The following is a 24,382-nucleotide window of genomic DNA, read 5'->3' as shown; positions in this document are numbered from 1 at the left end:
TAAATGATAATGATAAATTAAAGGATCAGGCGGGGAAGTGAACTGCCTCAAAAGAGAAAAAAACGCCAGACCCACCAGGACTCGAACCCGGGACCTTGTTTATTTGTCATGAGCAATGCTCTAACTCCCGGGTTCGAGTCCTGGTGGGTCTGGCGTTTTTTTTCTCTTTTCAGCCGGGCAGTTCACTTCCCCAGCTGATCCTTTGAACTAGAAGTTCTCCCAATCCTTTCATGATGATAATAGTCCATGTACTGTATTATGGCTTGTGATCCATGCACCAATGTCCAGCCTGTGCATGAGCCTGGAGACACACTCTGGCATGTCATAGTCGATGGAAAACGCAGCCATTCGCACCACTGTGTGACATTCAAAACTACAGAACAGTTTGAGAATTTGGCGGCAAAATAACTTCACGACCGTCAACAGTAGTGATTATCATTCAACGAATCAATAGTATTCTGGACATAAACATAGTTGTAGGATTACATCACTGAACTCTTGGACAAAATGAACAATATTCTTCCGTTACATAATTTCAGATGCGCATAATGCTTATCAGTGATATGGAGCCCCGGGCATCGACTAATATTGATGGGGCATAAATCATTGATATTTTTTTATACAAAAATGTAGCCTCAAGACGGTCACTGTTCAGCATGGCGGTCGGGCACAATACTACCACCAATGCGACACCAGCCTCTGCCTCTGGTCACAAACCCCCGTTGACAGGATCATATCATGTCGGTATCGCGAGTACATGTACGTATTGTACGTACAGTAGAGCGCGAGTGAGTGAGTGAGAGAGAGAGAGAGAGAGAGAGAGAGAGAGAGAGAGAGAGAGAGAGAGAGAGAGAGAGAGAGAGCGTGTGTGAGAGTGAGAGAGAGAGAGACGACGACGACGACGAAGATGCCGCCGCCGCAACTCCACAGAACAATAGACCCGCCGCTTGGGACACTTCGTAAGATGAAAACTTCAGCAAGAATGGGGTAGCCGGATTGGTTGCAGTACTGCAATAGCATAGTCACGGTAGTTGTCACTTGTGTGTCGGGTACCAGTGCCAGGTATTTTAAAAGGAAAAAAAACACAGCAGCATATCTGCTAGAAGCACTACAAAGGCAGAGGACTCAAGAACTGCTACCAGCTGAAGCTTAGAGCGGAGACGATTACCGGCCATCGCTGCTGCACTCGCTACTTGAATGTGGAGACCAAACCTGCCGGGCCCTGGCCAAGCGACTGCCCGGAGACTTCGGTCTGCAGCGGCTGGAAACCCAGGTCTTCTGGCGGTATGCCGAACGACACCAGCTTGGACTGATAGGCACGCAGCAAGTCGTTATGGGCCTGTTTTTGTACAAGAGCACATACACACACGCACGCACATACACCCACATGTATATACACACGCGCAAATGTGCACACATGTACATACACACATACATAATAGCGCGAATTCCCAGATTATAACAGTCCGGATTTCACATGCCACTGCTGTACCTTCCCTCAGCAGCAGGGTACATGCTGTCGATCGCACTAAACCTGGTCATGCTGGCTTTTGAGCATCGCATTCCGGCACTGTCGTCACAACCTCTATTTAAGTAAGACTCCCTACTCGGTTAAACGGCCATCGCCTGAAACTCAGCTAACCCACAATAAGCCAAGGCAGTGGTATCGACGTTGTGCCTCTGCGAGCATCCTACGTACCTTGCACACCCTTGCCAGCTCATACTGGAGATCTTTGATGGCATCGTTCTTCACATCCAAGACCTCCTGCTCGAGTAACAGAGAGACAACGAGAAACATCCACACGCATAATCAGCTTCTGCATCAGCGGTCTTTCTTGGAGAAGCATCGTGAGGTCAGAGGTTTGTCGATTGAAAAGAGAAGAGAGGTGCGTGTAGCAATAACTGCGATCATATTCTAACATTAGTCAGTAGCTGGTCTACAGTCTCCAGACACGTACCTCAAGCTTGCGTGTTACCATCGCTAGTGCCTCGCCGTCCAAGTTGGATGCAGACAGTACTTCGTTGAGCTGGACTTCCTGTACGAACAAGAAAACGAAAACCGGACATGCTTGAAGTCGCATGAGTGGTAACACATTTTCGTTATGGTTCTTGTGTTGCTTAGTTATACTGAGTTTCCACATCCCAGTAGGAATGCTTCCATCCTAGGAACATAAATGCATTTTATAGCCTAATTTTTCTTCATGTATTCGGCTGTGCTGTCAATGCACAAACAAAACCGTGCCATCAGCCATGTGCCCATGACGTACCTTCTTCTCCAAGGTGTCCGATAGTACTTCGAGCTTCTTCTCCAACAGCAGGTTCTTCAAGCCTGTCTTTGTCTGTACATCCTTAATGGCGGACACAAACCGCGCGTACAAGTCGTCCCGTTCGGTTTCCGTCTGCACATAATGAGGGCACAGAGAATTAGACAAAGTCGATCAGGACAAGCACTAGGTGATATCGAAAACGACATTCTACCCCAGGGCGAGCGACAGTGCAATAGAAAACCTTAGTATTCGCCGCTACCCGTGGCGGAGGTTTTCGCAACACGAGCACTCTTCATTTAACCATCCAGTGGCGCAAACACAGCTACTTGAATAGCTTAGTCTTGTCGGCAATGCTGGGCAATGATCAGATCTTCTTCTTTTTAAATTTAAAATACATAACCTTTCTCATCCCCAGCGCAATACAGTAACACTATTCTCTAATAGTCTCACTCTACTGCATTGGCTTCGCTATCCGCACTCGCCACTCCTGTGCCACAACGAGTCCTAACCTGCTTGAACCGCTGCGTGAGAACCTCATGCTCCCACTGCAGATCGCCCATCTTCTCCGTGTCGGTCTTGATCCGAGCCTTGCAGTTGGACAGGGCTAGCTTGTCCTTCTTGTAGTTAGTCAGCTGCCGCCGGAACTCGGCATTCTCCTCCTTGAGCTGGGCAGGACAGATTCCGTGAGTACGTGGGAAGAGAAACAAGTTTACACTACAAGTAGCAGGTACTCAACCCTAACTAGCTCATTTACACACTCCCCGCCCCCTTGTCTCTGAGAGACAATCCTTCTGAGACAGAAGGTTTCATGAAATCTTACAACAGACCATCTGGTAAAAGGAGAGCGATCGCTCTCGCGCGCCTTCGCTCTCCTTATTTTCTTTTAGGGCGCACTTTTCGTCGCGCGCCTTGAGAATTTCGAGCTCATCCGCACCACTATGAAGTTCTGAAAACACTCAAATATTTCGTACCTCGCCTTTCCCTGAACGGAATCGAGTAGTCGAAAGATCTATTCGCATTAGAAAGTTCTCAGCTGTCGGCTCCAACAAATCGAAAGTCGATCCGAGGTCCAATAGTGGTGGAGTGACGACACTCGCAAGGTATTTTACGTACCGTTCCAAATTTTCACTTCCGCACACATAATTTTGACATAAAGGATTTCCCTCTGTTGCTTGACAGTCCGGGCATGCATAGACCTGTGTACGTGTGACGCCAGGCACAGGTCTTTAGCCGTCAGCTCCAGAACAAAGCCTCGAAGGAGCGCTCTACGATGAATACTACAAAAATACCATGGATCTTAGCGAATTGTCTCAATTTCCCATTGCGTGTGTCATTGTCCCTGATGAAGGGAAACTAAAGTTGTGGTCCGAACAGCTTTCATTTGTAGTGCGTACGGCGATTTTCCAGAACGAATTTGGCAGCTATTGGGTATTGAATCCGATTGGGGTATGGCAAGATGTTGAAAAAACCGTTGTTTGGATGCAAGCACCCAAACTACCAACAATAGCTCATAAACTCACACTGGAGTTATTGTCTTACTTCCATACTTTTACAGTCTTGATAATCATGAGCAACAACAGAGAAGGAAAAAGGAATCTGACTTGAAAACAACTAAAAGCACAACAGCAACAGCTGAGAAAACTAAAGTCAAAAGTCCGACTCAAAACGGAACTATAAGCCGGAACTGTAGTGTAGCAACATAATGCATAGATACACGGGAAAAGAGCCGGCACACGCACGCAGCGCACGCGCAAGTGAAAGTCTAGACATCAGAGCATGAATACATGAATGCGTGACAGCAAGCGCGCCTCAGGCACCAAGACACAAGATCACTACAGACATAACAGAGAGATGAAACGCACACAGCAGATCCTAGACAAACACAAACTGGAGCATGCAGGCAACTGAACACAAGTCGGACAGAGCTGGATAGTAATTATAACACTGAATGCATGAGAGAGTAGAATCACCTGAACATCACCCCCTCCTTGAGGGACCATAAGCAGAATGGGAACGAAAACACTCTAAATCGCAATGTACTAATCGTCTGTAGCTTCACGAACAAGCAACAAAGAAGTAGAGCGTAAACAAGAGAGGCAGAGCGTAATCTTCTCTATCGCAGAATAAGAATGACCCTAAAGTTAGTTCTATAGCCTTCTATCAGACTTAACAAGTATCATGCACACAGCACAGATTGTCATACCTAATGAGTGGTGCAAAACGCAATAGCTGCCGTAACTCTTCTGCTCAGGGAGTGCGCACCGCATCTATCGGGATGAGCACAGTGATAGGTCGGCGGTATTGCTTCCCTTTCACCTTCACGTCGACAACACGTGTTCTTCCGTCGGTGCCTGGGTAGATCGCTTCGATCCTCCCGAGGGGCCACTGGCCGCGAGGAGTGTGCGCGTCCAGGACAAGCACCACGTCTCCAATCCGGATGTTGGGAAGGCTCTTCTGCCATCGTTGACGTATGTTCAACTTTGGGACCATCTCTTGTAGCCAGCGCTTCCAGACCGCGGCTAAACAGCTCTGCAACACCCTCCAGGCTTTGAGGTGGTACGCCTGGCCATCTTCCTCGACCGCGGTCATCACGGTCGTCGATCCCGCTAGAAAGTGCGAGGGTGTTAGCGGCTCCGGGTCTTGTCCATCTCCACTCTGGGCCGTTAGAGGTCGACGATTGAGCTGAGCCTCAACAGTGGTGAAGGCAGTCTGGAGCTCCTCATCAGAACACACAGCATTGTGCAAGATGCCGACCAACGCTCTCTTGGCACACTTGACCATTGCTTCGAAGACCCCGCCGTGATGCGGTGAGCGTGGCGGATTGAACCTCCACTCCACGCCTTTGCAGGCCATGGTAGCGGCAATCTGGCTGTTGTTGAGGCTTTCGATGGCTTCTCGTAGCTCACGCTCGGCTGACACAAAGTTGGTACCATTGTCGGACACGACGAGATCCGGTACACCTCTTCTCTTCGCGAACCTGGTGAATGCCAGCAGAAAGCTCTCCGTGTCCAAGCCATACGCCATCTCAAGATGAACTGCTCTGCTCTGAAGACACGTCATCAAGCAGAGATAGCGCTTTGCTCGACTTCTTCCTCTCCCTTGCTTCGTCAGAAAGGGTCCGGCGTAATCCACGCCCACCCGACTGAAAGCTCGGAAAGGCTCCTCGGTGCGGAAGTCGGGTAGTGGTGCCATCAGCTGTTGAGCAGGCTTTGCCCAAATCTTCTTGCAGGCCGTACACTGGCTCCGGTGCCTTTTCACTGCCGCTGGGCCATGTACAATCCAGAACTTCGAGTTCAGGGTCGACAACAGGTGGTTGACGCCAGCAGTGTGATTGTGAGCCGCATCCTCATGAGCGATTACAAGGGCTGTGACCGGATGCTTCGTTGGCAGAATGACGGGCCTACGGAGGCTGCTGGGAAGGTGATGTGCCGTGCTCAACCTGCCGTCCATCCGCAGTAGCTGAGGGTTGCTGTCATCCAGAACCGGTTGTAGGCGTAGCAGTGGACTTGACGCCGGGATGGGCCGCTGACTTCTACACGCTTCAATCGTCTCATTGAACTCGTCTTGCTGAGCCTTAGCGAACCACACATCTTCAGCTGACTCCAGTTCAGTAACTGTGAGGGGCTGCACGAGAAACTTCTGCGGTTTTCTCGTACGCTGGTATTCGAGGGACACCATGGTGCCTTCCACCGCTGCCGATCCTCCAGTCTGCGGTGTGTCCTGCCTGCAGCATTTCCCTTTGCTGGCGTGCCGAAAGAACCTTCTGCACCACGCAGTGACACGCTTCAGGCGAATCCAGGAACTGTATCGATCTGGTTGGAGGCGGTCAATGCTCGGACCGGTGGCTAGCAGGGACGATGCTTGGTGGCGCTTGGTTTCTCCAGGCAAATTCGTCGGCACAACGATGTCACGGTTCGGCCATTCTGACGGCGGCGCTTGCAAGAAACTCGGGCCTTGCCACCACTCGTCACACGCTGCGAGACTTGAAGCTGTCATTCCGCGTGTTGGGAGGTCTGCTGGGTTTGACTTGCCGGGCACATGCTGCCACTGCTTACCAGAGGTCACTGTCTGGATCTCCGCTATCTTCACACCGACGTCTGTGGCGAACTTGCGACTGTGAGAACGCACCCAGAACAGAACATTCATGTTGTCCGTCCAGAAGAAGTGGTGCGCTACTGGGATGTCAAGAGCTGTGGCGACCTCCGTGCTCAAACGTACGCCCAGGGCCGCTGCCTTCAACTCGAGCTTCGGAATTGACATCTTCTTGATTGGCGTTGGACGACTCTTTGCCATGCACAGCGTGACCTTCACTTGTCCGTCTGGGTAGGTGACTCGCACATACGATGCCGCAGCGAACGCTGCATCGGACGCGTCCGTGAAGGTGTGAACCTCAGTGGCACATGGTTGTGGGAGTGCTCCTGCAAGCTTGAAGCAACGGTCAACTGACACTGAGGTGAGGTCCGGTAGCTCCGCGAACCACGTCTTCCACTTCTTCACCTCTGTTGTGCTGAGAGGGTCATCCCAACCATGGCCGGCAATACAGGCCTCTTGAAACAGGATCCGCGCTCTGATGGTGAACGGTAGCAGCTGGCCGCGCGGGTCAAAGATCGTCGCCATCTTCCGCAGGACCGATCTCTTCGTGATGGCATAGTCCTCGGCTGGCGCGTTATACACAAACGTGAACTGATCCTTGTCTGCCATCCAGGTCACTCCAAGAGTCTTGGAAACAGGCGGTGCGTTGCAAGCCGCGTCTTCTAACATGACCTGGGCTTGGGGTGCTCTGTCTGCTGGTGGGATAGCGTCGAGCACGGCTGCTGAATTACTGTGCCACTTGCGCAAGTGGAAGCCGCCTTTGCTGAGTGTTGCGTCCAACTTCTGCTGAATCTCTACTGCCTGGGACTCGTCCTGGGTAGCGTGTAGAAGATCACGACGTAGAAAGCCTTGTTGACCAGCGCTGGAATGTCGATGCTGTCGTCTCGGTCACTGCTGGAGAAATCCTCCGCCGTTTGTCGCAACGCTCTGGTGGCGAGGTAGGGCGATGCCTTCATCCCGAAAACCAGTCTGTTGAACTCAAAGACTTCGGGCTCGCTGTTGTTGTCCTTTCGCCACAGGAATCTGGTGTACTTCCTGTCGTCTGGCCGGAGGCCAACTTGAAGGAACATCTCGCTGATGTCGGCGACGATTGCCACTGGCTCCATACAAAACCGTAGCAGGATGTGTACAAGGTCGCTCTGCAGTGGTGGGCCTGCGTGCATCTCCTCGTTGAGGTTACATCCACTCCAAGAGACGGCCGCGTCGAACACCACCCGCACCTTGGTGGTGACCTTGTCTTGGCGAACGATGGGGAAGTGCGGAACGAACCACTGATCTTCTCCATCCGCAGCTACCTCTTCTGCTGGCACTTGCCTAATGTACCCTTTTGCCATGTGCGATACAAGGACGCGGTTGTACTCTGCCGCGATGTGCGGCTTCTGTTCAAGACTTCTTTCTTGGCTACGGAGACGGCGCTCTGCCATTGGCCGGTTGTTCCGCACCTTCGGGCCATCCGCGCTGCGCCATGGGATGCCGACACAGTACCGCCCACCGCTATACGACAAGGTCGCGGTCGTCATGGCTTCTGCTTCCTGTTCGGCTGGCGTTCGGTACGTTGGGCTGACTCCGAGACCGACACTCTCGACATTCCATAAGTCTTTCACCAGGTCGTCCAAGCGATCGTCCGCCTGCTCCACGCTGTCACTCGGTAGACGGACAGCACAATGGGTGGCCACACGAGCTGGGTCAGCCTGAGCTGATGTCGGGCCGTAGCACACCCAACCGAGCGGGGTGAGTCGTGCCACTGGACTGCCGGGTGGGCCACATCTCTCCTCCAGAGCCTTGTGGAGCGGCGTAGCATTGAGGCCGATGAGGATACCAATCTTCTTACTATGGGAAACTGGGAAGTCGATCTCTCGTAGGTGGTCCCAACTACTCTTGCGCGCGTGCCACTCGATGATGTTGGAGTCTCCAGTTACCTGTGGCAAGACCCAAGCGTCCAATGAGGAAACATAGCTCCCGTCGCTGCTGGAGATGGTGACTGTCGACTGGGTTGCATCTGTGCTGACGCTGTTCCCTCCTAGCGTCTGGACCTTCAGTGGTTGCGATGCTGGCTGGATGCCAAGAAGATCTGCAACGTCCTTCTGGATGTAGCTGGCTGTCGACCCAGAGTCGAAGAGAGCAGTACACTCGACCACTCGGTCCTCGTTCTTCAGCAATACTGGCACAGTCATGAATGAGATCCCATCATCGATGAACGTTGTGCTGCTAGACGGGTGCAGGACTGAGTCTGCACTGGCATGGTAGGTCACCTTCTCGCTTGTAGGCGTGCCGTTGGCGGACGCTCCTGCGGTGGTGCGTGTGTTGGAAGCGCTCCCTTTTTGCTCTATGTGCAGCATAGCATGATGCGTCTTCTGACAGACCGTACACTTGCCGGTGTCACACTTGTACGCTCTGTGCCCGGGCCGGAAACAGCAGATGCACAGACTACTGCTCTTGACTAGCTGCCAGCGATCAGGGACAGACATCTTCTCAAAGGCAGGACACCGCTCCAGGGGGTGACTGCCGCTGCACTTCAGGCACTGTGCACTCTGCTTGGGGGGACCGGCAGCATACGATCGCTCCGCCCCCCTAGGGTTCCATGGTCGGTTTTGAGCTGGACGCTGCGGTGGCTTGGACAGTGCAGGCTTCTTCTGATCTTGGTCAGACTCGGTCAGCCTGGCATCAACTTGACGCAGGGTGTGCACTCGCTTCATCAACCAGGTGGATAGTGTCTTCACGTTCGTTAAAGAATCGTCATGAGACTCGACAAACCTCGTCAACATCCCGCGGGGAAGCTTCTGCGTGATTGCGATGTAAAGATCACGGCCTGGTGTTAAACTGGCAGTTGACATGTTCAACAGAACATTCCGCAGTCTGACGGCCAACTGCTGCAGCTTGTCGGAGTCCCTTTCTGAGGTGATCCGTGGAAGTGCTAGAAGTTCCTGCTGTTGGCGCTCGAGCTCGCGGTCATTACTCCCATACCACTCATCTAGCTCCTTGAGCGCAGCGCTGTATGCGCCAGGGCCATCCAGCAGATCCGCAATCAGGTCATCTGCCGTGCCACCTTCTAGAGCTTCCCTTAGACGGGCCATCTTGTAATCTTCTGAGACCATGTGGTCGTCGTCCACCAGCCTCAGAAACTTCTGCCTCCACCTGATGTAGTTCTTCTGTGAACCATCAAACTTGGGTAGTTCCAGTGGCTGGATCTGATGTTGGCTGATACCACTGAAGGGTGCACTCTGAACGCCCTGTACCCAGCTGCTCACTCTGTCAGCTTTTCCACGTGCTGTATCTGAAGCTGCCTGAGGCCACGATCTTCCCAAATGACCTTGTACTACTGGAGTAATCTCCATACTACTACCACTAGGCTTGTCAAGCCCTACAGCGACCGGAGCTGGCGTCCTGTCAACACCGACAGGGGTGGACACTTGTGTTTCAGCAGGAACGCTGTCCTGCTGTTCGGTCGCTTTGTCTGCGGTGGAGCCATCTCCATCAAGGCGAGAAACGCCACGGCTCTGGAGAGTCTCAGACTTGAGCTCCCCGTTCAACCGGTCGTCGGTTTTGAACGCTTGAGCTACAAAACCTGCAGCGGGAGGACCAGCGGAGACGCTTCGCTCCGTGACTGCCTGGTCGTCATCGTCAGTCTCATCATCAGACGCCGCCATCTTCCGCGCAAACAACGCCAGGCTCTCAGCGCAGGTCTGAAATGACGCGTCAGTGGACGGCTCCGTCTCCTCCGGACGTCCCTCTGACTCTAGTTCGTCTCCTTCAATGGAAGCCAACTCGGCGTCTAGCTCCAGCTGCAGGATTCTTTTCTGTCGCTTGAGCTGCTGGACTTCAAACTCCTGCTCCAGCTTTGCTAGCCGCACCGCCGCCTTCAACTCCGCTCTGCGACGCCTGGAAGCAGTAGAGGAAGCGGACGATGTCAGGGAAGAGACACTACTCTTCGTATCGTCTAGCTCTGCCTCAGGCTCTCTGAACCTTACTGGGGGAACACCTTTCGTGCTCCTGCTACTTTTTCTAGGTTCCGCCATTTCTCTAATCACTGCACTGGTAGATCTACGAAATGACAACTCTCGAACCGATTCGGATCCACTGATCCGGCTCGAAGGACCAGATGTTTGGATGCAAGCACCCAAACTACCAACAATAGCTCATAAACTCACACTGGAGTTATTGTCTTACTTCCATACTTTTACAGTCTTGATAATCATGAGCAACAACAGAGAAGGAAAAAGGAATCTGACTTGAAAACAACTAAAAGCACAACAGCAACAGCTGAGAAAACTAAAGTCAAAAGTCCGACTCAAAACGGAACTATAAGCCGGAACTGTAGTGTAGCAACATAATGCATAGATACACGGGAAAAGAGCCGGCACACGCACGCAGCGCACGCGCAAGTGAAAGTCTAGACATCAGAGCATGAATACATGAATGCGTGACAGCAAGCGCGCCTCAGGCACCAAGACACAAGATCACTACAGACATAACAGAGAGATGAAACGCACACAGCAGATCCTAGACAAACACAAACTGGAGCATGCAGGCAACTGAACACAAGTCGGACAGAGCTGGATAGTAATTATAACACTGAATGCATGAGAGAGTAGAATCACCTGAACAACCGTATTGTGCTCGCCTTGGATAGGTAAGGCGAGCGACTTTTTTTTTGGGGGGGGGGGGGAGGCTGGTGGGGACTGCTCTCCCACCACTCTCCTTGAGAGGATAGCGAGAGTGATTGTTCACTCTCCTGGATTTTCTTACACGAAGGTCTGTTACGATCTCCTCCAAAATCAATCACTGAATAAAATCATGGTCAAGGTTAGGGCCACCATGGACACTGGAAATATCACAAGGGACAAACTTCAGCTGACTGTGTAGAATGCGACGTGGCAATTTCTGCAACAACAATCAGAAATCTAGGAAGAACATCTAGCCCTGCCGTGCACACTCACCGCATCCATAGGTTCTCGAATCTTCTGGTTTTGGGCTTGCAGATCAGCATTTTGCTTCTCCAAACCTTCGTTCTTTCCTTTCAAAGCTTCCAGTTGCTCCTATCACATGTGAGCACAGAGGAACCAGTATCATCAGAGCCAGTAGCAAAGTCATCTTTTTCAAATTTGCACATGCAACGGCGCCTCTGCTGTGATCAGCAGACGACTCTGAAAGTCTCAGCGAGTCTTCTTATCACATGCCACCAAATATAGACCACCTTCAATCTGGTTTCAAGCTGGCGTACATGTGAAACAGTCTCCACAGGCCAGCTGTGTACCACCAAGTGTTGGTTTAGAGTGTCATGGATCATTAAACATATCTCCTTGGCCGAGTAGTTGTTGGCTTGTCTGCGAATCACAAGGTCCGGAGTTCGAGACCCCCGCTGGGAGCAGGGAGCGTGTACTGTGCTAACAAATGCGGTGATGCATGCGTGAACGATTTATGCAATGAACTGCGCCAACACCCATGGCCAACTGGGTACTGACTACTCGGAGCGAGGGCAACATAGATGCAACTAACGAGGTTCGCCCCCTTCCAAGGGTGGTATCTGTACGTCAGCATAAATCAAAGCACAGCCTTGGCTACTGCAGTAAATACCCTGTAATTCGAATTTGTCCAAGTACACCAGTATTGATGGTATTCAAAGACTTCCTGGAGACCGACCTGTATCTGTTCACGTCTTTTAACCGTTCAGATAATTAGAAGTCTTGTCCAGGATCTTGGGAGTCGATTAAAAGGGATTTCATCACTTCAACACCGCACTGGTATTTAGCATTCAACACGTGACTGTCTAGTGTATCTTGGTGTCCTTCCTTAGATATCTCAAATCCTAACCAGATAATCTACACAGTTCTGTAGACTGTGACAGTGTTCACTGACACCTGAAGAATTAATCAGTGATACAATGTAAGCTGTACAACCTCTTCTGTGCTACGTCACTCTACATGATCATGCAGCAGTGCTGCTGGGCATTTCCAATGCACACTTAAGTGGCTACTCGAGCTGGCGATTATTGTTAGTGTACTGGCACCCAGCATTTACACGATTGCAATGGAAATGTTGTAATCAGCTGTAGGATGTACACGATTGCAATGGAAGTGGTGTAATCTGTATGATAGGGTGAGTGCTGTTCTGATACATGTAGCTATAGTGTAGAACAGAACAACAAGGACAATCAAGGCTTGTTTGCTGCGACTTGAAGTTTCATGCTCTCGCAATCGTCAGGCAACATGAAGTTTGGGTGCCGACCATGCCAGTATATATGCCAGGAGAAGGTATGAAAAGCTGTGAGAATGTGTAGCTGCAGTGTGTGTATGTGCTGTTAAGCTCCGTCACTGACATCACAACTGAGAAGCTCTTCATCACTTTGCGGCCATCTAGGAAATGACTCAGGGACAAATGGCAGGTCAAAATGGTAGCACAAAGGTTGCCACTAACATCCGTGTCTCCCATGGCTAACAAACTGCATGATTGTACTATATGTGGATGTGAACGTGTGACAGTGGAAACTAAGATATGGGCACGCTCAAGCATGGACTCATCTCAGACTACACGCATACAGTACTCGTACCTTCAATTGGTTGATCAGGGCCAAGTTATTCAGTGTGATATCATTGTAGTAGCCCTTGATCTCCGCAAATGCCTTCTCATGGTTTCTCATCAACTGGTTGATTTGCTCGTTCTTTCTCTGCGGCATGGAGGAGGAAAGGAGAACGAAATGTTCTTGATGTGCTTGATTCCAAATACTTCAAAGTAGCACTTTAGCTGTTTGCATTACGGCCAAGAGCCCACAACACAATACTTATAACGTTAGAAAGGCTATGCAAACAATGTCATGGTGACGAGTCAGCCAAACCGCTTATGTGTGCTATGTACATGCATACAGCGCGAGTCGCTAGGGCATCGTTGTGCCGCAACTTTGCCAAAGCACCTCAACTGATGATGCAATCGCATAATGTCTATACAACATCACACCACCTTGCCCTCGACACAGCCAACATGCTTATGAATGTTCACAGAACACAGTACCGTTAAAGGTGTTAGTTTGCACTAGTCATAGTATTACTACTAACTCACTAACTCAGTGATGGAGAGACCCAAGAAATCCAGTCTACAGTTAGCTTCAGTTACTGATAATCTCGGCAATGCGGAAAGTTATTTTGTGTGTGAGTAGTGTATGGTTGTACATATAAGATAACCTGGACAACACCGTACAACTTTCTTGTCCAGTGGTTTGTCGTAAACGCGTCTTATTGAAACTACACCTATTCACTGCAGGACCGGCGGAGGCAGTTTTTGATTGATCCGGCCATATCACAGCCGTTGATACAGTTTGTGTATGATATGGCGAGTGCACATGACCTCCTCGGCAGTAAACACCCATTGCTGGTCAAAAAGTTGGTCCGGCCATGGCCTGACCAACCGGACCGGTTCCCCGGCCCGCCCTGCATTGTCTGATCATGAGGCTGGAATGAGTTGATGAGTTGTGTCCCTACCTGCTCAATCTCATGCAGCTGCGACTTGCGCATCACATCAAGCTCCTCGCGCAAGTTCTTCATCTTGGTCTCGTAACGATCACGCAACTCTAAAAACATCAATAACAAACCCACAGAGAATACAATCATGTAGACAGACACCAGCTGTTCAACTGAGCAAATAGCACGTGATTCACTTCACTGTCATACACACAGCCACGTTCCCATGACAATCGGTTCTACTGGTCCATGATGCAGACAGATTGGATAAAGCAAGTTTTCAAAAGGGCTAATTGATAACAGGGCATGGTTAAACCTTTGCACAAACACCTACCATTATCATCCGGGCATAGCATATGCTGGAAAATTGTGTGCAACGTTTGTACGTGCCATTCTACAAGTAGTGTGCGAACCTCAGGCAGTCAATACTCCATGCGTAAAAGCACATGTATCACTATGTACAATATTGTGATCCGAAGTTTGGCTGAGAAGTAGGCGGGCACTAAGCTCTGGCAGCGTCCTCTTGCAAGCCAAGACAGAATGCACAGCCTCCCGACATGGATGCTCAGCCAATCAAGAATCTTCCCCAACCGGCATAGCAATGCCCCACTGGCAAAGGTTCGGTTCTTTCCCCCAGACTACCAATGCCCTCAGAAGCTCTGTTTTAACAAGTATCTAACGATCATCAGTCCCCTTGCCACCCCGAGGATGGGCTATGCCCAAAGTTTGGTAAGGGAACAATGCCCTTTGTTGCAGCACAGAACCCATTTGGTTTGTGTGTTGAATCCGAGAGACGTGTCCATGACTGCACTGGAGCGCGAAAATTCTTAGAAAAACAGCTAGAAGGCTTCCATGCGGGTACTCATTCACAGACAGTGACACCGTCCTTACCTTCGGCTTGCAGTGAGAATTCATCCTGAACACGCTTCAGGTCTTCTTCGTGCTCCTACAAACATGTAGGCCACAGTGGCATATAGGCACACATAGGAATATACAGTCATGTAGGCCACAGTGGCATATAGGCACACATAGGAATATACAGTCATGTAGGTCACAGTGGCATATAGGCACACATAGGAATATACAGTCATGTAGGTCACAGTGGCATACATGTACATGTATAGGCACACAAAGGAAATGTACTAGTATATTATGGTCTTCACAGTGGCATATAACCACACATAGGAATATATGTGTGTGGGTCACAGTGGCATATAACCACACATAGGAATATATACGTGTGGGTCACAGTGGCATATAACCACACATAGGAATATATGCGTGTGGGTCACAGTGGCCTATATCAATGATGACTGGCTTGTAGGTGTGTAGGAATGAGACGGTCATGACTTGGTCACATACTCCTAACCCCTAAGCAACAGTAGCCTGAGCAAACAATTGAAAAATCAAGATAAAGAGTTAAAGGAGCACATGTATTGCAATTGGGGTCTTATGCTATGGGCACAATCTAGTGCACAATATGCATTGTTGCGGCATAAACAGGACTTTGCTTCCGACTAACCTTCTTTAGAGTCTTGACAAGCTCTATGTGAGCCAGTTCACTCTCCTTCTGGTCAACCTATCATCAAGGAAGATACGTGTACACGCATGCACATACAGAGACACACACACGCACGCATGCACACACGTATGTATGTGCACGCATGCACACACGCATGTATGTGCACACATGCATGCACGCGCACACACGCACACACACACACACGAGTGGATTGATCGTGAACACACACACACACACACACACACACACACACACACACACACACACACACACACACACATACACACATACACACACACACGGTTGATGTGTTGTGCACTATGGACACAGTGACTAATGGATGGGTGAAGCACAGTACTCCAGGACAGTTCATGACAGGAGCTAATTGTTCCACCCGTCTACTTTCAAATGGAGTTTCTGACTGTGACACAAGAACTGGTGTCACAGTCTGGTCATTACAATCACTGCAACTGAAATATTCTAAAGTCACCCACACAGGGGTGGGGATATGTGTAGGAGCAAAAGCCTTTCTAGTTTCTAGGAGCCTGATCTAAAGGGGCAAAGTGGAACGGGGCTTTGGAGTATGAACCCGGGCCAGACTCTCTCTCACATCTCACATCCTGGACTGAGAGACGTCACTTCAAAGCAGACCACATCCCATCAAATAGCTGCTAAGAGAGCCAGCGCTGATATCTCTATCATAAGTATGCGGCTGATATGGGGATTAGTGATGGCCGCTGGTATGGCCTCAACAGTCAAGAGTTAGAAAACATGACACATGAACTAGTTCTCAAGAAGGCAGTTCCACTTTCTCCTGGCACACCCCGGTAGCACACCTATCCCTTCTGCAAACACGGGCATTGCACACGCACACACACACACACACACACACACACACACACACACACACACACACACACACACACACACACACGCACACACACACCTTGAACGTGCCCCCCCACACACACACATAATCCCAACGTGGTGGCAGTGAGTGGGTTAATGTAATTTTAAAGGCTGTCATTGTCAAAGACAGCACCTGTGTTCTGGATGAATGTAATACTCTACATGATTGCATTACAGGAATGTAGTGCTCTATATGATTGCATTAGAGTGATGTTAGCTCAACCCTGCACTGTTAATTGTTTTTTATTCCAATACTAATCAGCTGCCTGGGTTACATGTACATGCCGTAGTGCTACTACTACTACTACCACTGCTACCAATAGTACATAACCTTACTACAACACCCTGGGGCTTATGTACTCTTGCTACTACTACTAGTACTAGTACTACTACAGTGTACTACAGTCTAACACGTGACTGATTGGTTCCAGGAATGCATGCGTGTGTGTGTGTGTGTGTGTGTGTGTGTGTGTGTGTGTGTGTGGAGGGGGGGGGGGGAGAAGGGCATGTCAGTTCCTCATGAATATCCCAGTCATTCCTCAGCAGGGACATGGTATACTGCACGTTCCACAAAATGACACGTACACACATGCACACATGGCAGGGCCAGCACTGGGCCACTTCAGGGTCAAGAGGACAGGCTGGAGTAGTTCCAGGGAAATGGTCACTTGGGGCCAGGGCATGTGACAGCAGGGGAGGGAAAAAACATAACAGGCAGCTTGACACTCTACATGTCTGTGCTTGCTAGTAGTAGTAGTGCTAGTAGTTCTAAGGTGATTGCAAGCAAGGTCCCCTGAACCATTTAGAAGAAAAAGCTGGAAACTCTGCCTAACGCAATTTAGATAATTCGTTTGATGTTTGCTACTTCGGGTTGTGGCTAGTTGCTGGGTAACTGCACTGGCACCCAGCAGATGAACAAGGCCTGAGACACTGGTGTACTTGACATCCATGTGGTCTTCTGCCATTTCTGATGTGACTCTACCATAATTTACCATGTCTTGTTTCTCTTAATCTTTCTAAAATGCAAAATTCCAGCTTTGAAGGTGATCAGGCAATGGTCCACCCGGCTGTTATTGCACCCAGCCTTGGTAATTGCTCTTCAATGTTACCTACACAGCAAGTGCCTCAGCTACCAATGCTGTGTTAACTCTGCCTGAATGCCAGCTTTGCAGCAGCACTACACTACTTTAGCCTTACCTTCAGCTGGCGCTTATCACGGCGAAGTGTGGCCTGCAGCCTTCTGTCTTCGTCCTGCTCCAGCTTCACGGACACAGAACCTGATCACAATCCAGTGAAAGCAGCAGCAAACGGTCATTGTTCTACACCACTGCCGTTGCTGAGCAAACACCAAAAGCACCGGTGTTCCTGCAGCCTGCGTGGATTCTTTTCCCAGGGTATGACCAGCCCTTCTGTTGCATTTTATCGTGGACGGCATGCTGAAGCACCCCCATGACCCGAAAGGTAGGCAGGTAAGTCTTTCAATTCAATGCAACCTTTGGACACCAGAGAGTCAAGCCTTGATTCTTAGGTAGCATATTGCCTCAACCTGCTGGACCTTTGCGTGCCATCGGTGATGAACTAAATCACACGGCCTGGACCTTGCTTGCGCAGGGACAAGAATACCAAATTCAAAATGAATTTCCAATCCGCTTGTCCATGAAATACTTCTTATGGTGCACCGTGATTATGCAGTCCACTAGCCTTGCAGTGCTCAACGTATAGAAAACAGAGTGCCTGAGCACCCCAATTGTACAATGTATCCGTAACTCAAGGCAGAGACAATGAACGTTGGAGCTTTTGAACACAAGTGACCATGCAGTATTGTGTTATATATATATTTTTTTAAATACAAGAGAGATTGGAAGCTGTGTCGCAACTCTGAGGTTCACGTATTACTACGATCATCAGGCAACTATTTAAAAACTATTTCTGTTAAACTATTTAAAATAAGGCCTCTTACCTTCTGCTTTCAACTCTGTTATACTGTTCTGATGTTCATAGAGCAAGTGCTTCACCTTTTGTTTGTACACCTGAGCACCATGGAATAAAACACAAAGATGATGAGTCAGCAAGCCCACTCAACTGAACAATAATTACCATAACATCAGGAAACTCTTGCAATGCCAACAACTCACTGGATAATTTATTCATGATTTGATGCAATAACTCCCCACAGTTCCCTGAATCTATGACTGGGACCTTACAACCGGTCAGTACTTGTACATCATTGGTGCACATTTTGTTTGTTTTAGTATCTGACGCATGTCTTTACTGGACGCCATACTTTCCAGACAATCCAAACATGTCCTTCACCCTCTTCCACCTTGGTAGCTGTACTTATATTTCCCCTGTCTTTAACTTAAGCTACAACACCACTTGAATGTTCGTAAAACGGAGCCGCAGCTTTGCCCCTGCCACCAACTGTCATGTACTATTCTCCGTATAGTAAAGGTGGTGCAGACATGTTATAGAAAGATAGGGAACCTTTGCTGCTCACCTTAATTTCAACTTGATGCCGCTCCTCGGCTTCTTCAAGCTGCCGGTCTCGCAGGCGAACCTCCGCCTTGGTCTGCGCCAGCTCGTCCTTGCTGATTTCCCAGAACTCGTTGATCTTGTCTCGCTCCAGCAGGAAGAAATTCCTCTCCTCGCGCTCCCGATCCAGCTCATCTCGCATCCGCATGATGTGGTCCTCGAGCTGCGCAGGCAGAGGCATACACATGTTAGTGGTGCTACTAGTGGATTCTAATCAAAACATTACTGTCATTTTCATGCTTTCTTTCTCGTTGATTCCACATGGCTAGAAGATAAGAAGACTCTCACTCAGGGAATGAATACCCGGTCTTTAGGCTGGCTACTTGCCCTGAGTTGCACATTAAATGCAATGGAAACAGCCTAAGTAGGCAACTCATGCATGAAGAAAGGCGGCGGGATACTGAAATGCCTGCTCAATAAGGTCCCTGTACAGATTGTAACTTTACAAGCCCACGCCGGCATCCCACGTCACCCCATTACTGTCTATACCGGCTGATACTAGACTCCTCTAGACTCCTCGGCACTCTCATAGTGTTCGGGATGTACAAACCCAACTTAGCAAAGACTATAATGAGTATACGTGTGGCAGGTTGCGGGCACTGTCACACACACACACACACACACACACACAGTGACACACAGTGACACACACACACACACACACACACATGCATACACACACACACACCGTGGCACACACAAACACACACACACACACACACACACACTCTCTCTCTCTCTCTCTTTACTCTCCATGCTTAGCTAGGTTGAAGCCGGCTGAGGAATGCTCGTTACCATCATCTAGCAATGTACAGAGCCAGAGCCAGACCAGGCAGCACAGTGCTAGTGGATGCACAGCGTAATACATTGTGCTAGCCCAGGTAGAACCACTACATGATCAGGGATGGAGCAGAATCACTAGTGCCAGCATCACGCCGGCACCAACAGCAGCAGCAGCAGTGGCCGTCACAGCTAGTGATATCACTGCAAAGCGAGACATATCAGTACACATCGGATCACAGCATCAGACAACCAGCTGTACCATCAAAAATCAGACACAACCACCACTGGTTTGTATGTACACCCCTCAAACACTCTTCGGGGGTCCATGGGGGGAAATCACATGGCATGATAAAGTGTCTCCTGAGAGTGTCATAATATATCCCACAAGGCTGGTCTACCCCTGGCCCTGGTCCTGAAGCAACACAGAGGTCAGTGTCACTAGCAGGGTGCTGCAGTACCAGTCACCATACTTTCAACAATATCTAGGATCCTTGTGATTCAACCTGCATGCCTGAAGTTTGGAGAGGTTCCCTGGAATACTCAACATTCCCAGTTGCCAAATCATTGAAAACAGAGCCTATGGTCAAAGCTGGAAAATGTTAGTAGCTGCACTGGCACGCCATAGCTGACCCGGGCAGCCCAATGGTACAACCTACGTCGCTGCCAGACTGCAGAGCAAGGCTTACGTGGAAGCTGAACCCCGACTCAGCATCCCAGCACCAAGGAGCACATCACAAAGGTAAGCTATATTTTAATTTCTATAGTGTTTATGGCGACGCCTGGTCACCTGGTCACCGTGAATAGAATGTGATTACAGTGGATTAATACTTGAATGGTATCTGGTAGTATCATCACCAATACCCCTGCCACAAATAGAATATCTGCATCTCTCTCGACAGTGGGTAAACTGATAACAATACGGTTCCTCTACCCTACAAGCCCCAACTGCATGTCCACGGTACAACAGGTACATATTATTTATAGCTCGCATGATAAGATCCAAGATCCGTCCAGGAGGAACAGAGACGCCAATCCAAATTAGCTCGACTTCAACGAAGACGAATGGACCACGAGTAATGGGTGAATGGACCAACGGGTATATCACCACAACCACAGACAAGCTTAGCCCACTGGTTATGCTCTGGACTTGGTGCAGCAAAACATTTCATGGCGTGCCCGACAATTTGATAACACAATAGATAACCCATGCCGTCTCCAACCCCTCTCCACCCGCGACTTTCACGCGAAATTCTCCAAAATAGCATACAATCAGCTGGGAAGAGCAAGAAAGGGCCTGTAATGTTACACAACCTCATACACATAGGGTGGGTATGCGTTAGCCGTCTCCTAAACTCAACACTCTACGCCACGCACTCTACAGCATACACGCTGCACTATACACGCTAAGGCATACACCATAAACTCCGCACAATAGACCTTGTAATCTCGGTGACCCGAACACAATGCTAATACCCTATGTAGTGACAGTAGTATTATTATCACACTCAGGCTAACACCTCCAGTGACTGTATCATCCCCCCCCCCCCCCACTCCCTTTCAGCACCGTCACACACATTCATATAATGCACCCAGATTCGAGAGCAGTCACGGTAGAGAGCGATAAAGGTACGTCTGTAGCTTATTTTTGAGTGCTCCTCGTACATTTTTGATCGTGTTAGAAAATCCTCAGACCAAAGTCAGCGCGAAGATGGCCGTACAGTTTTCTTGTGGATTTTTTTAGTTGTTTCGTCTCGTATCTATGTCAGTATCGTGATGGTGAAGTGGAGAGGGTGATTTTCTTCCTCTAGGCTTCATTCAGCCGACTTTGCTTCGTCCTCGTTGAAAAGTGATGCTGAAAAAAGGTCGATTCGCAAAATTATGTTGATTTTCAATATACGTGATGACATGCGATTGCTGGCTATGGCTCCTGCAGACAAATATGCAGGGCTGCTTCACCTAACGCCAGCCCACCATTTCACAATGCCCCACACACCAGTGGCCATTTACAGTGACATTGCCACACGGTGATGCTATGAAACATGCTACCAAATAATACAGCTGACCGCGACACTATCCACCAACGGGAGACAATAACGGGATTTTTATCGTCCTGGGTGAACTTGTAACAAAGCTGGAAACCAAAGGGGGGGGGGGGGTGTTCAATTTCTGGAGGCTTCTTTGTAAATCAGGCTCAACACCTGTCTTCGATTCCACCTGTTTTCCCAGGAATCGAAAATTTCAGATTGACCCAAAGAGCTATGTGAAGGATTTTAATGAAAAACCACCAGAGCAAGTTCTGTCCACCTAACTTATTTGTATAAAGTACACTCAACTACATGACTTTTATAACGTCGTTCCTTTTCTCAGTACGTGGACGTATGTGTGTGTGTGGGGGGGGGGGGTGTGACTATTTCTGCTAAGAGTTTGTTTTAAATCGCTCCTAAACCTAGTTTCGTATGGCGTAACGTGTGGGTGGGTGGCCATAAACACACTCCGCATCACAGCCCTCCGTATGCACATGAGTAGTCAACCAGGCACAGTGTACATGTACCTAGTGCTAGGCTACCGTGACCTGTACAGTGTATATGGGGACACTGAGATCAGTCTGACAGTCGCCACAGCCACCACATATGGCTCCCTGTTTGGCACAGAGGCACCTTGTACATGTAATGCGTATAGCAACGGGTTGTGCACTACGAAAACCCGGACATGAAGATGACGCTGAGAAATACAAAACACTCACCTGCTCTTTGGTCATCTCAGATGCTGGTACGCCATCGATCATGGCCGGCTCCTTCTGCTTCTTCTTCTTGGCCTTTCCCTTGCCTTTTCCTTTTGGCTTTTTTGGAGGCTGCCATGTTGACAGGGATAGCAGATCATGAACAGAAGCACCACACAGAGACTATGTTGTAAACCAGCAGCACTGCATTGAGCTTATGCGCAGGTGTGTGATGCTCAAGCAGAGATACCCACATAGTATAAAATTTAATATAACCCGTATTCTGCTATCAGTGCCAAGGGTGGTCGTCATTTTCTTCTGCTGCCGCTAGGCAGGTCCACACTACACCACTGCTGCTGCTGCTGCTGCTGCTTGGGGTAGTACTAGTAATGGACTGGCTGTGACCAGGGTTGGTTATGGAGTATGGGTATAAGTGGTACATAGCCTGCTGCATGCCAGCCAGAGCCTGGAGACGAGTGGAGTATCATTGTGTCACGCAGTCTCAGAACCAGTTACACACTTAGTCCGATCAGACAGTGCACAGTGGTCGCTCAGGGCCCAGTGTCAACGTGTGTGTGTGTGTGTGTGTGTGTGTGTGTGTGTGTGTGTGTGTGTGTGTGTGTGTGTGTGTGTGTGTGTGTGTGTGTGTGTGTGTGTGTGTGTGTGTGAGACTTGCAGTGAAACCGCCAGCCATTCTCTCCCTCTCCCTGTGTGCAAAAGTCCTCACTCCCATCCGAGAAACTGGCATGATCTGCTGCTGCTAATACTAATAATAGCAGTAAGGCAGACCGGAATCGTGCAGGAAACGATGCGTTATCACGCTAAATGAACAATTAACCCAGCTTCCTAATAATGATTAGATAGGCTGTCAGTACAAGTACATCTAGCCACTGGCACTCACTCACCATGTTGCTGACGCTCTCAAGTGGTGCCGGTTTGCCCAACAACAATACACGTCTTCGTCAGCTGCCACGCGCAGCCCGCCACTAGCAATAAGCCAGCTCTGCTACATGCACTGGGCGATCTGAACGCGTAGATCTGCGATGTAACACCGCCTTTCTTCAACAAATCGAGCAGCGGAACAAACTGCCAAGCAGACCGACGCGAATAATACTTTGAATTAGTATCAAGATGCACCGTGGCAGAGCTCAAGAGAAACCCTGATCCTCTCCCGGCACGTCCAACTCCACACGTACAAGACCACCACCAGACGCTGACTGTTTAGTAATGAGTGTTCGGTACAGAAATAATTACGGGACCTGTAGTACGGACCAATCATTTGCTTCTGTAGAAGAAGTAATTAGCGCTGTCACACCAACATTGAATCCTGCTTGTTAGAAAATAATTGAAAAACTGAACGGCCTGGACTCTCATCTCTGCTCAGGATGCGAGTGATTTTGATCTGACTTGAAGTCAGTAAAAAGTAGTTGATGACGCTAGCGCGTTTGTGTAGTTAGCACAGTAGCACTAGCGCCACTAGCAGTGCAGTGCAGTGTGATTGACATGCATCACCATGATCACTGCATGCCATAGTGACACGTCTGACATCGCGGTCATTTGCCGCTTTTCCCTGGCTTCGCGATCGCAGTTTCATCCGTTGTCCCTGGTAATGGCATCGGCCTGGTTGCCTGGACAACTAGCACACCTATTTGTCCAGGCCAGGCATGCAGGGCTTCTCTGTGCATGATAAAGACAAGTCAGACTCGATCAAACTCAAAGGTAACTGGTTGAAAGGACATGGACGGGCATGATGACAGTTGACACGCGTCCTGCTGACTGAAATCCGATCACTACTTAGTAAATTACGATTTTCCATGTAATAAAATTAATTATCGTGTCCGTTCCCGAAGGGAACTCACGACGGCCGCTAACACCGGTAAACCCTAGCGGCAGATGCAGCGCCTAACGGTGGGGGTGCGAGGATAAGTAAGTAATAGTTTCACAACCACCTTAGCTGGCACAAGTGCCGAGAAACCCCATTAGCTGCATCCATGTACCCTTGTCATGCTTGTGCCCGGCCACAGGTAAGCTCCCAGTTGACTGTGGGTAGCAGCATGTTGTGTTGCGACTTTTTTTAAATGAAACTCAACAACAACAACAACAACAA

At 49.4% G+C, this 24,382-nt stretch overlaps 1 protein-coding gene across 1 annotated transcript; it reads right to left on the bottom strand.

The window, feature by feature from the left end:
* Positions 1-347: 347 nt before the first annotated feature.
* Positions 348-23,659, bottom strand: LOC135810014 (dynein regulatory complex subunit 4-like). The gene is made up of 15 exons (XM_065323477.1): positions 23,181-23,659; positions 22,300-22,407; positions 18,739-18,936; positions 18,202-18,271; positions 17,439-17,518; positions 15,333-15,389; positions 14,702-14,756; positions 13,832-13,920; positions 12,907-13,023; positions 11,297-11,395; positions 2,777-2,932; positions 2,268-2,399; positions 1,959-2,036; positions 1,700-1,765; positions 348-1,339 (listed from the first exon to the last, which is right to left on the bottom strand). Exons 1-15 carry the CDS (start codon positions 23,181-23,183, stop codon positions 1,190-1,192), a joined length of 1,458 nt encoding a protein of 485 aa, XP_065179549.1. The 5' UTR covers positions 23,184-23,659; the 3' UTR covers positions 348-1,189.
* Between the last annotated feature and the right edge of the window lie 723 nt (positions 23,660-24,382).

This window comes from Sycon ciliatum, chromosome 2, assembly GCF_964019385.1.
Source record: "Sycon ciliatum chromosome 2, ocSycCili1.1, whole genome shotgun sequence".
In the NCBI taxonomy this organism is placed as follows: domain Eukaryota; kingdom Metazoa; phylum Porifera; class Calcarea; order Leucosolenida; family Sycettidae; genus Sycon; species Sycon ciliatum.
This window is presented reverse-complemented; position numbering and strand designations above follow the sequence as displayed.